General features: G+C 52.9%; 1 protein-coding gene and 3 non-coding genes across 5 annotated transcripts; 2 read left to right on the forward strand and 2 right to left on the reverse strand.

Moving 5' to 3' along the window:
- Positions 1-3,185: 3,185 nt before the first annotated feature.
- Positions 3,186-11,202, forward strand: MRPL58 (mitochondrial ribosomal protein L58). 2 transcript variants are annotated; one of them, XM_037167318.2, is made up of 6 exons: positions 3,186-3,414; positions 7,724-7,760; positions 9,442-9,501; positions 10,037-10,119; positions 10,449-10,618; positions 10,875-11,202. In XM_037167318.2, the coding sequence occupies exons 1-6, from the start codon at positions 3,229-3,231 to the stop codon at positions 11,053-11,055; spliced, it is 717 nt and encodes a 238-aa protein (XP_037023213.2). In that variant the 5' UTR covers positions 3,186-3,228; the 3' UTR covers positions 11,056-11,202. The 2 variants fall into 2 exon arrangements, with proteins under 2 accessions (XP_037023213.2, XP_037023212.2); XM_037167317.2 differs by having other exon boundaries at positions 3,187-3,414; positions 10,870-11,202.
- Positions 11,203-14,718: 3,516 nt separating this feature from the next.
- TRNAR-CCU (transfer RNA arginine (anticodon CCU)) lies at positions 14,719-14,791 on the forward strand. Its single transcript has one exon. It is a non-coding gene; the product is annotated as a tRNA-Arg (tRNA).
- Positions 14,792-15,113: 322 nt separating this feature from the next.
- TRNAR-CCU (transfer RNA arginine (anticodon CCU)) lies at positions 15,114-15,186 on the reverse strand. The gene has a single exon. It is a non-coding gene; the product is annotated as a tRNA-Arg (tRNA).
- Positions 15,187-15,515: 329 nt separating this feature from the next.
- Positions 15,516-15,588, reverse strand: TRNAR-UCG (transfer RNA arginine (anticodon UCG)). The gene has a single exon. It is a non-coding gene; the product is annotated as a tRNA-Arg (tRNA).
- Between the last annotated feature and the right edge of the window lie 465 nt (positions 15,589-16,053).

Genomic DNA, 16,053 nt, shown 5'->3' on the forward strand with positions numbered 1-16,053 from the left:
CCCTGCCCCTCAAGGAGCCAGGAACAACCTCCCTCGGCCCCTGCAGGTGAGGACGGTGCGGTGTGGGGAGCCCAGAACTGGGCCCCAACTTGGTGGTGTCTGCTTTTTAAATCAATGACCAGCATGCTGGTTTTAAGTACACAGCACGCAAAGGGCTGTCTGCCAAGGGAATGGGGAGCACAGTGGACATGATACCCGGAGCAATTGCACCTGAGGAGCCAGGGGAGCTGGGTCTTGCACCAGGGCACCCTTCTCTCTCTCTCTCTCTCTCTCTTGAAGTCCCCAATGGATATATCCCCACCCCCGCCTCTATTTCCTTCCTGGGTTGCCTCCCCCAGGTCTCTCCCCTGCTTCTTCTCCCAGACTGACAACCTTCCCCAAGACCAAACGCTGGGTAAGTAAGAGGGACTGGTCCCCCTCCCACCACCCTGCCTACACCCTCCCTGCAAACTCTGAGCTGAAAGCTTGGTTTTCTGGTAACTAGGCTGAGAGGGAAACAGCTTCGGAAAGAAGGGGGCAGCTTTGCTCACCCACGCCGGGGTCAGGGGGTGAGAGCAGGCTCTGTGCTGCCTGCCCAGCCCCTCTGGGGAGAAGGAAGGAGACCTGGAACAGAGCTGGTCCGACTGGATTTCCCAGCCTGTGCCGCAAAAAAAAAAAAAAAAAAAGATAAAAGCCATCAGGTCTCTGAAAGTAAAAGGAAGTTCCTTCAAAAAACCTGTACACACTTAGCACCCTAGTAACAGCCAACTGCTGTTGCCTGCTGGCAGGCAGCTATAGAATCTCTATTTTCTGTTGGGGATCCTGAGGCTTAGAGGTTAAGTTAGTAATTCAAGAGCACAGAGAAATATTTGAACCCAGGTGTGACCCAATCCCACTATGCCATAGTGCACGTCCCCTATTTCCATGTAATGTGGAGTTTTAAGAGCCAGTCTGGGCCAGGGCACTCCAGGAAAGAAGGGGAAATCTGTCGGGCCCCCCGTATGGTTGTGGTACCCAACTCACAGGCCACCCAGAAGGGCTGGTTCCTGCAAGCTCCTCAGCTACTGGGAAAGGCTGGATGATTCTCTCTCATCTTCCCCTCTCCTCACCTCTGAATGTCCCTTTTCCGAAGCACCATCTCCACCAATGCAGCACCAAGGAGGGGGAAGGAGGCTGGCTTTAGCCTTCTGTGCCCACCTTTTTAAGGGAACAGGTGGCACCTCTCTGGCCTGTTTCTCCCAGAAGGCCTCTATTCTGGATGGTTCACCGGAGCAGCAGGTACAAGGAGCCTGGCAGCTGGTTTCCCTGCCCCCACCCCCCGTGGTAACTTGTCTCATTCTCTCCTCTACCCCACTCCTGTCCCAGAATCCAGGGCACCAGATGGCCCAAACAGGCTGTGTTTATTTGGGGCCATGGAAACCTGCAGCTTTCTTTTCCTATCATTCCGGGTCAGGCACAGACAGGGCTGGAGCCCAGCTCAAAGCAATGATTGAATGGTGGTGACTTTGCTGTTCACAATCCCGGAGTGTGGACCTGGAGGAGTCCCAGCTTGGCTCCCCTGAGAAGCTATTCCAGGTGCCATACAGATGCCTCTTCCCTCTGAGGTCTTGGGACTAAGACAGGGAGGGACTCAGGAGACTCCCCTTCCAACCCAGCGCCATCCTCTGCCTCGTTTGGGTTTACAAAGCCAGGGCTTGGGGGGCAGTTTATTTCCCCCTAAAGATTTGCCTGGATCAATGAGGCTAAGACCATAAAGACCTGACTGGATGACAATCTCCTGTTTCAAACAGCCAACATCCCCAGACACTTATTTTCCTAGGTAATTATGCTTTTCCTAAAAATAGAACTCTATTGAGAAACAAACACTAGCCCTGGCTGATGTGGCTCAGTAGCTTGGGTGCCCACCTACGAACCAGATGGTTGCTGGTTCAATTCCCAGTCAGGGCACATACTGGGGTTGTGGGCTAGGTTCTCAGTAGGGAATGCCTGAAGGGCAACCACACACTAATGTTTCTCTCCCTCTCTTTCTCCCTCCCTTCCCCTCTCTAAAAGTAAATAAATAAAATCCTAAAAAAAACAACCACTAATATTACTAATAATCACTAACATCCATTGAGCTGTTTTTGTTTACCACCCTGCCTCTCGGCAAAGTAACTCAGCCATCATTTAGCTGTTTCCAAACACTGCTAGGTCTACTTTGAACCTTTCTTGGAGTCCCAACCTCTCGGTTTGGGAGTTCACCCCCTAACAGCCCTGTAAAAAGCTCTGCTTAGCCTGTCTGTCTGGATCTCCACCTACATGCTCAGCCTCAGGGGGCTACCTCCTGGCTGGGGGAAACTGCCAGGGGGCTCCTCGGAACTGCTGGCTCCCGAACAAAGGAAGGTGGGTGTAGCCCACTTACTTATTTTAGAGAGAGAAACATCGATTTGTTGTTTCATTATTTATGCATCCACTGGTTGATTCTTGTATGTTCCCCGACCAGGGGACCACACCCACAACCTTGGTGTATCAGGATGATGCTACCCACACTTTTTTCTCTTCCTGCCTGCCTCTCTCATCTGGTAATTGTTACAGACTTTTCACACACGTGCTCAGCGGGGTCTTGCTTATAGGCTGCCTCATGAAATGAGCCTAAAGTTACTAAAACTCAGTTCTAGCGGACCTCAGCTTTCAAAAAACACATTCCCAAAGAATTGGTCGGAACAATGTGTACCGAGTGCCTATGATGTGCCAGGCTCTGGCTGCTGGGTATCCGAAGCAGAGGGCCAGTGCCTTCCTGGAGCTTATTACATTCTGGCTGGGAGAAAGGCAATAAACTGGAAAAGCAAGATTAGGCGATTTGAAAGGGGGGAAAAGTACAGCAGAGTAAAGGGGATGAAGATGAACTAGGCTAGACAGGGCTGGCCTCATGGGTGGTGTGATATGGCAGGAGAGCGGCCCGGGAGGAGGGGAGAGGGTGTTTCTGGAGAGACAGATCGGGGGTTCTTTCACCAGGAGGCTCCCTTGAGAACTCGCTAGCTAGCTAACGTCTTCCCCACCGCTGCAGTAGACCTCAGGGCGCCAACCAGACCTCCGGAACCCAGCCGATGGGGACCATCTAACAGGCGCCGCGCTAGAGCCCTGCCGGGAGCTCAGCTCGCCGCTTCCCCTGATGGCGCTAAAAGTCGCACGGAACCAAACCCAGAGAGAAACACGATCTAACGGACCGCCAAAGGATGAGCACACCGGAAGCAGCCCCGAGACTCGAACATGGCGGCAGCTCGGGGCCTCCGCTGGGGCCTGAACCGAGCCAGAGCCTGTTTGCTACCACCACCCGCGCACTGCCCCCGCCGGGAGCTGCACAAGCAGGTAGACGGCACCGAATTCCAGAGCATCTACAGCTTGGACAAGCTCTACCCGGAATCGCGGGGAGTGGACACCGCCTGGAGGGTCCCGGTGAGCCGGGAGGGCCAGACGGAAGGGGCGTTTCCCCGCCTCTGGCGGGGGCGGGGGGGGGGAAGGTCAGGAAGCCGGGGCCCTATTGGGCGTGCGCGCCGGTTCTTCGCTGGGGGCCGCAGTGGAAGGGAGCTGGTTGCCCGAGCAACCGACGACTGGGACCACTGGGCGGGTGTCGGCCCCTCGGGAGACTCGAGAAGTGGGAGTGCTGCGCCAGCCAGCACGAGGGACAGTCTCCTTAAGAGACCACCAGCTTTTCCGCATTAGTTCCCCAACCTTCAGACCCAGAGCCTTGTCCCAAGGAAAATGTTGGCATTCTCGCCCTGCAGAATGGGCAATAAATGCAGGAGGCTGCCATGTTGTTGCTCCCTTCTGGGATGTGGGAAAGTTACACTGTCCTTAGCCTCTAGTAACCCCAGCATACCCAAGGAAGCTGTTTTCTCGTTCGTATCCTCAGGATGCATTTACTCACAGCTTGCTGTGTGCAGACTCCGGCTCTGGCTTAGACCCAGGCTCTGGCCCTGGCCCGGAGCCAGAGAGATAGCACCCAGCCAATTTCCTTGAGTTTCCACCTACAGGGCTGGAAGAGAACGTTCATTGATTCATTCACTCAGTCAACACACTTCCATTGAGAGCGTGCTTTGTAGCAGTGCACTAGGCATGGGGATAGAGCAGTGAACACAACACAAAAATCCTACTCTTTTTGGACGTTGAATTCTAAAGGAGGAGACAGCAACGCCAGTAAAATGAGTAGTGCAGAACATGTGAGAAGGTGATGTGCTTTAGAGAAAATAAAGCCCGGAAGGAAGAGGAGTGCTAAGGTAGGAGGTGGTGTTAGTTTTAAACAGGATGGTCTAGGAAGGCCTCTGAGAAGGTGACATTGAGTGGGACCTGGAAGAAGCAAGGCAGGGAGCCATGAGAATAGAGGGGAGATGGACATCCTGTGGGAACAGTAGGTGCCGCCACCTCAGAGCGGTAGCATGCTCTGCCTGTTCAAGGAACAGCAAGCAGGCGAGTAGGGGAACCTATTGGAGGATCCGAGGCAGAGGAGTGGGATGATCCAGCTGGGTTTTACAGGGCTCACTCTTAACAGAGCCTCGTGCAGAGTAGATTGTGGAATGGGAAAAACAGCAAGGCCAGTTAGGAGATTGCAACAATGCAGGTGAGAGATGAGAAGCAGGGTGGAAGCAGTAGAATCCTGAGAACTGTTCAGGTTCTAGATATGTTCTGAATGGAAAGCCTCTGGGCTTTGCCAGTGGATTTTCGCTGAGAAGTGAGAATAAGAGAGGAGTTGAAGTCTGGGGCTTTGGGCAATGGAAGGATTAGAAAGTTCTTTCATTTAGCAAAAAAGAAAAAAACATTATTGTGTACTTATGTGTCAGACACTTTCAAGCACTGCAGTGGAAGAAGCAGAAAGTAAGCAAGTGGAGAAAATACGTCGGGTATTGAGAAGCAATGAATAGAGCAGTGTCCTATCAGAATGCAGGGTGGCTGCTTTGGAGTGGAAGGAAGGGGGGTTCTCCTAGTTGGGTGTTGTTTTTTTTTATTTTTTTATTGATTATGCTGTTACAGTTGTTCTATTCCCCCCTTCATTCCCCTCCACCCTACCCCCCCGTCCCCACCATTACCCCCCCTTTAGTTTATGACCATGTGTCTCAAGTCCTTTAGATTCTATATTTCCCATGCTATTCTTGCCCCCCCCCTTCTATTTTCTATCTACTGTCTATGCTACTTATTTTCTGTACCTTCTCCCCCCTTCTCCTCCTCCCACTCCCCTGTTGCTAACCCTCCTTGAGATCTTCATTTCTATGTTTCCACTCCTGATCTAGCTGTCCTTTTAGTTTGCTTTCGTTTTAGGTGTGGTTGTTAATAACTGTGAGTTTGTTGTCCTTTCACTGTTCACGTTTCTTTAACTTCTTTTTCTTAGATAAGTCCCTTTAACATTTCATATAATAAGGGCTTGGTGATGATGAACTCCTTGAATTTGATCTTATCTGAGAAGCACTTTATCTGCCCTTCCATTCTAAATGAAAGTTTTGCTGGATAGAGCAATCTTGGTTGTAGGTCTTTGGATTTCATGACTTGGAATACCTCTTTCCAGCCCCTTCTTGCCTGTAAGGTCTCTTTTGAGAAATCTGCTGACAGTCTGATGGGGACTCCTTTGTAGGTGACTGTCCCCTTAGCTCTTGCTGCTTCTAGGATTCTCTCCTTCATTTTAATCTTGGCTAATGTAATGATGATGTGCCTTGGTGTGTTCCTTCTTGGGTCCAACTTCTTTGGGACTCTCTGAACTTCCTGGATTTCCTGGAAGTCTATTTCCTTTGCCAGATTGGGGAAACTCTCCTTTATTATTTGTTCAAAGAAGTTTTCCACTGGTGGCTATGCCTTTCCCCCTTCTGGTACCCCTATAATTCGGATGTTGGAGCGTTTAAAGATGTCCTGGAGGTTCCTAAGACTCTCCTCATTTCTTTGAATTCTTGCTTCTTGATTCTTTTCTGTTTGGCCATTATTTGCTTTCTTCTGGTCCACTCCATTGATTTGAGTCCCAGTTTCCTTTTCATTGCTATTGGTGTCCTGTGCAATTCCATTCATTTCAATTAGTTTCGCCTTCATATATTTGTCTAATTTGTGGCTATAATCAACCAGTTCTGTGAGGATCCTGATCACCAGTGTTTTAAACTGTGCGTCTGAGAGTTTTGCTATTTCTTCATCGCTTAGATCTATAGGCTCTGGGGCTTTGAGATTTTCTTGAGCCATTTTTGGTCTGTTCGCGCCCTTTAAGTGTGAGAAGCTGCGCCTTGGACTCCCAGGTCGCTGGGTTGTGACGCTGTATGTGGGGGCGTGGTCAGAGCCGGGAAATGGCAACCCCCTCTGCTGTTTCCTACAGCTGGGTGAGGATTAGCGTCTTAGGTGGTTCACCTGGGCCGGGCCACTCAGAGTCGCTGGGTTATGACGCTGTATGTGGAGGTGGGGTCAGAGCAGGGAAATGGCGGCGCCTGCCCCGGTCCAACCATCCACTCCCTCGCCTGTCCACCCGCGCACAAATGCGGGACCACAGTCAACACGCAGCACCGCTCGCCTGGTCGCTCGCTTGGTTGCTCACTAGGTCCAACCCTGCGCCTGGATTCTGCGTGCCTGAGTCCTTCTGACCGAGTCCTCCTGTGCAACCCCGCTCCACCAGCCGCTGGTTTCGCCCCTTACCGGTCAGGCTGAAGAATTTGTTGTTAACGGACTTCCGAAAAGTTCAATTTTCCGTGTTCTGGCTGTGTTTTCTGTTGCTAATATTTAATTGTCTCTAAACTTGGTTGTGTGAGAAGGCACGGCACATCCACCTATGCCTCCATCTTGGCGGAAGTCTCCCTAGTTGGGTGTTTGAGGCATCTGAGAGGGGACATCGAAGATGTCGCTGTTGGCGATGGGTCTGCAGTCGAAGAGAAGTTTTGGTTTGAGCCAGAAAGTTAGGAATCACCAACACAGATGATACGTTTATCAACACAGATGAATGAAATGTTCCAGGGAAAAAGTAAGGTAGAGAAGTGAAAGGATTTCAGGGGCATGTCAATGTTTAAAGGTTGCAAAGAGCAAGCAAAGGAGAGTGAGAAAGTCCTAGGGCAGTAAGAGAAAAAACACGAAGATTGCTCAGAAGAAGGTGCTGCGCAGAGGGCGTGGCCCATGCGGAGTAAGATGAGGGTCCGCCCCCAACCCCTAAAATAATTCTAAGGTGAAAAGGGGCAGGGCGTGGAGAACAGGATGGGCGAGGATATTTTCTGAGCATGGATGGCCAGAAGAGCCTCAGAGGGGTGGTGTTTGCCCTGGGCCTGTGGATACAAGGCTCAAAAGCTGAAGGCCATTGCTAGGGGAGCAGCTGGGAGGGACATGGAGGTGCGAAGTCCTGGAGGGAGTGGTTCAGTTCAACACAGACCCTCAAGGCAGATGTGCCCGTCACTGTCCAAGGCAGGCAAACTCCCAGGAGGGCAGAGGGCACTCCTGTTGGAGTTTCCCTGACGTGTGTGTGCTCTGGTGCCTTCCCTCCCTTCCCCCAGGAGCCGGGGCTCTGATGGTCCCCGCACTGGCTCAGGTGGGGCAGGGAGGGCTGGACACGTCAGTTCCATTTTCCTGAAGGGGTATACCGTCTGAGACGGTACTTCTGGGAGCCTTTTCTGTCCTCGGATCGGATTTTGCCGGGGTGCTGGGAATAGTTGTATTACATTTGTGTCGTGGCTTTACATCATTTCTTTGACTGCCCTGGACCAGCTGGGAGTCACCTAGCGAGTAATATTTATTTGACACTGTGTACATTATGTTACAGGATGATGCAAAGCAAGCCAACAGTGACATTCCTCTTGGTAAGTAATTTGATTTTATTTTAAAAGTCAGCCATTTCCCCCTCACCTCACACATTCCTCCCAGATCTTTCCAGCCTAATAAAAGTAAAGAAACTCTTTGGGTATGCAAAAGTGGAGTCCTTTCAGTATTGTTTAGAATAGCAAAAAAAAAAAAAAAAATGTGGTGCAGCCACTTTGGAGCGCCCTGCAGCTCGGACGGAGAGCTCCTCGTGTTCCCGGGACATGGAATAATCTTTCCAATAGATGAACTGATCCTCATTTGAAGAAAGCAAATTACAGAAGAATGTGCATAGTAAGCTAGCATTTGTATCTTGCATATGCATCTGAAATAGATCTGAAAGGATGCACAAGAGATTGGGTAGGAGGACGGCCTTGGGGAGGGGAGAGGAGAGAAGGGACTCAGGGGACCTCTGCCTGTAAACCAGAGCTTGCATCACTTTAGAATTGTACGCCCATCAAGCCTGAGGAAAGGCCTGGAAAGAAGCAACCAGCCCTTTTCAGATTCAGAGGCTCTGTGGCCTCCACAGGCTGGAAAGGAAGAGAATCAGAGCTGCTGGCTCCCCCAGGCCCCCGCTGAGGTGACAGTGAAACAAAGGGGCCAGGTGACAGCAACACAAAGGAGAGGGCACCCTGTGGCCAACCCCATCACTTGCAGCTGAGCCCTGTGGTGCAAGGGCCTAGAGGGGGCGCAGGGGCTGCATCTCAGCAGCCTTCCCAGAAGGGAGGTGAGTGGGAGGGGCCACACCACAGCTTCCCCTGCCGCCCCCACTGCTGTGGTCTGGGAGGGTCCAGGGAGTTCCCGTGGAGACAGAGTTGAGGGCGGTGACAGCCGGGCCCATTGCCATGGTTGCCAGTGCATTGGGCCATTGGGCCATGGTCCCCGTACAGTACGTGTGGACCCATCACCCGAGCCACCACAAGGAGGAAGTCCTCTCAAGCAGTCCCAAGATGGGTCACCACTGGCTGTGGGGGTCAGCCCTCTACCACCAGGCCACCACCGTTTGCCACCCAGACTTCTTGCAGCTCAGCTTCTAGTCACCCCAAGTTTTCTTCTTTCCCTACTTTCCTCAGACACTATGAGGCTGCTTGTCATGAACTATAAAAATAGAAGGAAGAAGCCTCATTTTATAGATGGCAAACGCACACAAAACCGAGGCCCAGAGGAACATGGGACTTGGCCAGCGTCATACGGTCAGCAGCTGTGCGGGTGTCAGGAGCACGGCCCCTGCTCCAGTTCGGGTGCTCGGTCACCCAGCGGGTGTTTTTCAATGCTGGCCAGGTGCTGGGCTCGCGGAGTCCATAGTGGATTAGACACACACCTGTCCTCGGACGTTACAGGCTATTGGGTACCACGACCACCACGTTCCAAAATAAAACAGTAAGTGTGTCTCTTAGGTTGACCTTTGAAAGAATCCTTGCTTTAAAACAAGGAGCAAAAAGCTGGGGCAGCTGGAATGTACCAGACCAGAAGCAGACGACCCTGGTCATAATTTTATATCCTCTGTTGTCTGTGACCTTGGGAAAGTCACTCTTGACTTTAGTTTTGACATCTACAAATCATCTCTTACTGCACTGATCTGACTGTTACATTTATGTGTGTGTGGCCCACATGTCATTGAGAGAGATGTGTGATGTTTTGCCACGAGATAATCATTTCTTTGGGGCATGTTCTGTTTTGCAGATCGCTTGACAATATCGTACTGCCGGAGCAGCGGTCCCGGGGGCCAGAACGTGAACAAAGGTGCAGGGTGCCTTGTCGTTCTCTTTAGCTGGAAGAGGGACTTGAGGATGCTGTGTTTACATTCATGGGGAATGAAGAGCTTTTTTTTTTTTATAGCAGAAGCTTAAATAAGCCAGTTTATAATAATCCTGTTTATTCCTCTGAATGTGGCCTGGTTCTCAGACTGAGCCATGGGTTCCGGAACTAGGGCCAGCTTGTGAGTCGAAACAAAGTGGAATCCCAGTGGCAGTCGGCAGCCAGCCCTCGGAGCAGGTTGCCCGCGTCCTTGCAGAGCCCGTCCCCCTGTACTCAGCACCCAGTACACTGTAAGAGGAGTACTGGGCTTTAGTTCCTGGAAGTTTACTTCTGTGCAGAAGTGCCTCACTGTCTTGCAGGCTCATTCCACGGCCAGCTTTGCGTCCCCAAGTTGACAGGAAAGAAACACACCCGATTGGGTTTCTCACCTCCCTTTGTTTCAGGATGGTCACCAGCCACCCGGGTGCAGAGCCTGCCTAGAGCCTCTCGGTGACCCATGCTCCCTCCTCTCTCTTTCCAGTGAATTCCAAGGCTGAAGTCAGGTTTCACCTGGCCACCGCAGACTGGATCGCAGAGCCCGTGCGGCAGAAGATAGCGGTCACGGTAGCGCCAGCCCCCGTCTCTTTAATCCCTCCGTTCCCTCCGTTGCTTTTATTGTTTTTATTTTTTAAATGATTTCTTTTTTAGACAGAGGGGAAGGGAGGGAGGGAGAGAAACATGGCTAGGACGCCTCTTATTCATGCCCTAGAGGTGCACCCTGACCAGAGTCAGAACCTGCAGCCCAGGCACGTGCCCTGACGGGGAATTGAACGTGCGACCTCTTGCTTTGTGGGGTGCCATCTAACCAACTGATCCACACTGGTCAGGGCATCCCTCAGTCGCTTTTAAACCTTTACTCTGTAGAACTCTGGTTTGGCCTTTGTTCCCTGCAGCATAAAAATAAGATCAACAAGTCAGGAGAGCTGATACTGACCTCTGAATGCAGCCGCTACCAGCTCCGAAATCTGGCAGATTGCCTACAGAAAATTCGAGACATGATCGCTGAAGCCAGCCAGCCAGCCAAGGAGCCCTCCAGAGAAGATGCGGCACTATGGAAAATCAGGTACCAGGAAACGCCCCAAACTTCTCCTGACGGGGAGCACCGGGCAGAAAGGGGGCAGGGTCGAGTCCACAGCCTGCCAGCAAACCTCACCCCGTCCTCCAGGGTGGGGGCAGACTGACCTGAGCGGAGACCTGGGAGCCGGCAGCTGCCGATCCAACTGCTCAGCTTCCCGCCCAGCCACCAGTTCTTCTCACCACTTTGAAAAGCGCTGACTGGGCCCCTGGGCCTGACTGCACTGGTTTTGTTTGCAGGGTAGAAAACATGAATCGGGAAAGGCTGAGAAAAAAGAGAATCAGTTCTGCCGTCAAGACGAGCAGGAGGGTAGAGGTGGACTGAAGTCATCCTCCGGCGCTGGCAGAGACCCTCTGCAGGGCACCAGGCAGCCGGCCAGAGCTTCAGCGCCGCCAGGAGACCGATGCGTTGTTGGCGGTTGCTAGCACTCGTCTCTCTAACCTTGGAGCCATCCGAGAACGCTCACTTGGGATGCGGGCACTGGCTGAGACCGTCTTTGTAGGCAATTACACATTGTCAGACCTTGATTACCCATTTAATATGTGAGCTGCAATAAAATTCTAAATACAGAATGCTTCCATTCTTCGGCATGCTTCAGAACAGAATTCCTGCCTTCCTCTCGGTTGAAATCTGCCTACATGGCACAGCCTGGGGGAGATGGTGATGAGCGAGGTGCCTGCCTTCGAGGAGCGCGCCATCGGTTAGAAGCTGAGGCAGGGAGTGGGCATCAGAGCTGGGCTTCACAGAGGTGCAGAGTTTCAGTCAAGACCAAGGGGCACCTGGCTGGTGTAGCTCAGTGGATTGAGCGTGGGTCTGTGAACCAGGGGATCGTGGTTTGATTCCCAGTCAGGGCACATGCCTGGGTTGCAGGCCAGTTCCCAGCAGGGGACACAGGAGAGGCAACCACACATTGATGTTTCTCTCCCTCTCTCCCTTGCCCACTAAAGATAAATAAATTAAATTTTAAAAAAAGACCAAGGGCAGAGCACGTGCCACTTGAAGGTAACAGTATGGATAAAGGGAACCAAAGAAAAGGCTGCGGGGTGGCGAGACAATGAGGAAGCTGTCTGAATGGCGGGTTTGTGCAGGGGGCTCATGGGAGCTACCTCTGGAAAGGGAGACAGAAGCTCAGTGGAGATTCTCAAATTCAAGTTAAGCAGGTTAACTAACCCTAAGCAGGTTAGGTTTTAAGAAATGTAGGGAGCAGGGAACCACCCCAGTGGGAAGGAATGTCGTGTTAGGTGCTGCTGTGGGCCCTGGCCCTGCGGTTGTGGGAGTAGGAAAAGAGTGGTTTGGAACTAGAAGGGTTTTCCAATCCTAGGGGTGGGGAAGCACGCAGGCCAGCGTTAAAGTAGATTAGCATGTACGAATCCCATAGAACGTTCTCTATCATTTTTATCTTGTTCACTCATTTGACAAACAATGCATTGCAACGCTTTAAATGCAGTGTAATAGACAGTAGTAGTGCATACACCATCTGTGAGCAGGGACCTCATTCACGTGAGTGTAAACAAAGGGGGAAAGTCTTTGGTAAATGACTTAGAAAATGTAGATGTGACAGACACGGTCCTAGTCCTGAAGAGAGCCCTCTGGGGGTCACGGAAGTATGACATTCAATAGTCCACATGGCCCTGGGTGAGTTCCCCGGGGTATCAGCAGTGAACAAGTCCGTTCTTCCAGAGATTTAACATCCAATCAGTGAAAAGAAAAATGGATTCCTGTATGGTAACATGACCTAAAATGTGGTCAGTAACATAAGAAAGGTCTAAAGAGATTCTGAGAGGCAGAGAAAGAATCAGTTCCAGCTGGAAGGCCGGAGAAGATGCATTGCAGGTGGGCCTGACGGGGGGGGGTGTTGGGAAGAGCTGGCCGTGCAAGCAAGGTAAGAGCTCGTCACCCGGAGGCTCCAGTGTGGCCAGGGGCCATGCCTATCGCTGGGACTGGGAACTGGAGCACTGAGAATGGGCTCCTAATCCAGACTAACTACCCTGGGCAGCTCCTGCCCTCCACCACCCGCAGTTACGGGGCCGTGGGCACACTCCTTGGCCTCCCAGTTTCCTGTCTGTAAACTGGGGATGATGTGATCAGTGGCTACCTCTTCAAGATGGTATGGGACTTCAATGAATAAATAAATAAATGGTTAATGGCACTGAGTATGTGCTCAGGGAATGGTGATTAATAGCACAGTTTGGCGGGGACCCAGGGGATGAGGAGCTGCAGAAGCCACATCTGCCACATTGAGTGGGAGCCAGGTCTAGAAAGTCCTTAAATGTGACAGCCAAGACATTCAGACTCTACCCCTACAGGGGCTGTCAGGGGAAGATTAATCTGGCCATGAACGGAGGAGGAAAGACCGCAGGGAAGTGAGCAGAGGTTGCTAGACTGACCCCGGTGAGCAGTCAGGGCCCCATCCTGGAACTGGGGCAGGGACAGCAGGGATGGAGAGAAAATAGATGCAAAAGGATTATGGGGACAGAAAATCGGCCCACGTGGAAAGGGAACAGGTGTGTGACGTGGGTGATGCTGTGCACTGAAACAGGAAAGTCACAAAGGGAGCAGGCCGGTAGGGCGGTTGGGCGAGGAGGGTGGGTTTGCCTGGGAGAGGCTGACTTTGTGGGGCCTGTGAAGGAATGCCCAGGTACCGATGCCCAGGAGAGGGGACGGAGCCTGCAGCTGGGAGTGAGGTTGCCTCTGGGAGGTGCTGGAGGCAGGAGGACAAGCAGAGTCTGGGTACCGGCAGCAACAGTTGAGGAGGAGGTGCGACAGAACCCAGAGAGACCTGCTCAGACAGTGTCAGCAGGAAACTGGAGAAGGCACCCCTGTGGGTGACCCTGAGCAAAGTGCTGGCCCTCTGAGGCCCTCAGAAGACAGGTAGCATGTGAAAGGACCTGGAAAAGCATTCCGTAAAGGAGGGGAAGAAGAGGTACAGAGAAACAAAACAGGCCCAGGGATGGAGAGTAGAGCCCAGGGGTAGGACCTATTCTTTTTAAAAGCTGAGGGCAAAAGAATGAACATGGATGAACCTCATGGGCACAATCTTGAGCGAAAGAGGCCAAGCTACCAAAGGGTACGATTCCGCGTATACATAGTTCAAAACAAGGCACAACTGCTTAACGGGGATGCAAATCAGGAAAGTAGCTGGGGGAGGGGGAGGTCCGACGGGAGGCTGGGAATGTTCTCTCTCTCATGGGCTGTGATGTGTGCACTTTGCCGCATGAACGTTACACTTCAACAAACAAACTGATTAACTGAAATGAGGGCAGGAGACGGGAGCCAGGTCGGTTAAACTGGTCTTGCTGATGTGAAGGAAGGAGGCGGGTTTCTGCAGACTCCGCGTGTTGGAGAGAGAAACAGGAGCGTGTCCAAAGCGCCCTGTGCTCTGAAATGTGGAGGGTGGGGAGGCCAAGTCTCGTCGCAGGCCTGACCGGGATGCGTGCTGCCTGCCCTTGCCTGAAGCTTCTGCTGCCACATCTTTCAGATGTGCGTGGGTTCTAATAGTGGATTTTCAACGTTGCAACATTTAAAAATGTTTTTATTCTTTATTCGTGCTATTTTTTCTGTAAGTTTTAAAGGAACAAAATATTAGGGTGAAGTATTTATTTGGCCGATATATTTCTTTTCTGCATATTACACGTTGGCATATAACAGACGTGTGTGTATACAGGGAAGGAGTTGCTCCTCCTGGTGGTCCCTTGTCTCGTGATAGACTTTCAGGGTTTAAGTTTCAGTATTCGTGATTGAAGCTAGCCTGTTCTCGTTCACTCCTTCCACCACTTTTCCCTAAAACACCTGATTTCCTGTCGACTCAGTAGCAGACACTATGGCTGGAACCTCCGTCTTCCCCGCCGCGGTCCGGGTGTTCGGGAGTCCCAGCCCTGCTGGGCTTCCTCCCCGCGTGGAGGCTGCAGGTCGGTCCGCTCGCCTCCCGGGGCAGCCTCTTCCCGCCTCCTCTCGCTCGGTCGTGGGCTCCGGGGGCCTCTTCACGCCCACCCTTGGCTCCGTATCCTCGGTAAACGCGTGCCCCGCTGACGCCTGCACCGGAAGTCTGACGTCTACTAGAGGAAGAGATATGCGGGGGGGAGCTGCGGGCCCCAGTGGCCTAATGGATAAGGCACTGGCCTCCTAAGCCAGGGATTGTGGGTTCGAGTCCCACCTGGGGTAAAACTCACATTTTGTCACTCAGAAAAACTCACTCCGTCGTGTTTGTTCCACTCGAGTCGCCCCCAGACCCCTGTGCACGCATGGGAAGGTGGCTGCCTGCAACAGAGCACCATCGGCGACACCCCCTCTGTCACCTTTCCTGCAACTCAGGGGCCGATGCTAGACAGCAACCCTGCAAACGGGAGGGGCTGCGAGGAAGGCGGCGGGGGCGGCGGCGGCGGGGGTGGCGGCAGCGGGGGCCCAAGTCGCGGGGAGCGGAGCCCCCGGCTGTGGCTCGCAGAGCCAAAAGTATATCCCCGGCGAGACCACGTACGTCACACGTCACCCCAGGTGGGACTCGAACCCACAATCCCTGGCTTAGGAGGCCAGTGCCTTATCCATTAGGCCACTGGGGCGCGACAAAATGCGGTGGCCACGCGGCGCCTGGTAACGCTCAGAACCGCGGGCACAGGCCCCAGCTTCCCGCGCCCGCGGTCGGCTGCGCGCTCCCGGACGGCGCCGGGGCGGGGTCCCGCGGGGCGGCCGATGGCCGCAGGGTACGCGGCCGGCCGCGCTGAGCGAAAAGCTAAAGAGAGAGAGGAGACGATCGGGAAGGGCCGGCCCAACCCCAGGGTGGTCCGCTGGCGCACGTCTTAAGTTCTCCGAAGACAGACGTCGGTGGACAGAGGGACGAGGAGAGGGGACGCAGTCTCGTCGTCCGCGGGCCACTTGGCCAAAATGGCACCGACCACGAAGGGACTCGAACCCTCAATCTTCTGATCCGAAGTCAGACGCCTTATCCGTTAGGCCACGTGGTCCTAGCGTAGCGAAACCAGCACCACGCAGTCCAGGTACGACTTCTCTGCGGGTGGTGGCGCCCACTGCAGGTGCCACAGGGTACGACACTGGCTCGGAGGAGACGGAGCGAGGATGCGATCTACGCCGTCGATTTCCGTGCCAGCGCGTCCATAGATCCCTAAGGGAGCATCGCAGTAGAGCTGCGTCCCCGTGGACTTTGCGTGGCATAGCGAGTCGAGTGAAACAGACAACTCCGGCTCAGGAAGTCGAAAGTTCGGATTTCCTGTTCCCGTGCACAGTTCTCTGAGAGGACAGCGCAGTGGTATCACAGCTGAATTCCAACCTTTGCTTTTCCTACCAGAAAGTTCGGTGTGATGTCATTACGCGGCCCTGCGGCCTCACAGCTGAAAAGGCAAGTGATCATCTTTTACTTATTTACTATCTCCATGGCCTAGTGGTTAAACCGGTGGTTCAAAACGCCTGTA

This window comes from Artibeus jamaicensis, unplaced genomic scaffold, assembly GCF_021234435.1.
Source record: "Artibeus jamaicensis isolate MK-2021 breed Jamaican fruit bat unplaced genomic scaffold, CSHL_Jam_final contig_2259, whole genome shotgun sequence".
NCBI classification, from domain to species: Eukaryota; Metazoa; Chordata; class Mammalia; order Chiroptera; family Phyllostomidae; genus Artibeus; species Artibeus jamaicensis.

Bases quoted from the DNA above. Each gene is read 5' to 3' on its own strand.
- MRPL58 (XM_037167318.2), top strand. From the start codon at position 3,229: ATGGCGGCAGCTCGGGGCCTCCGCTGGGGCCTGAACCGAGCCAGAGCC. The intron at 9,502-10,036 runs GTGCAGGGTGCC...CTCTCTTTCCAG, and splicing joins GGGCCAGAACGTGAACAAAG to TGAATTCCAAGGCTGAAGTC. The intron at 10,619-10,874 runs GTACCAGGAAAC...TTTGCAGGGTAG, and splicing joins GCGGCACTATGGAAAATCAG to AAAACATGAATCGGGAAAGG.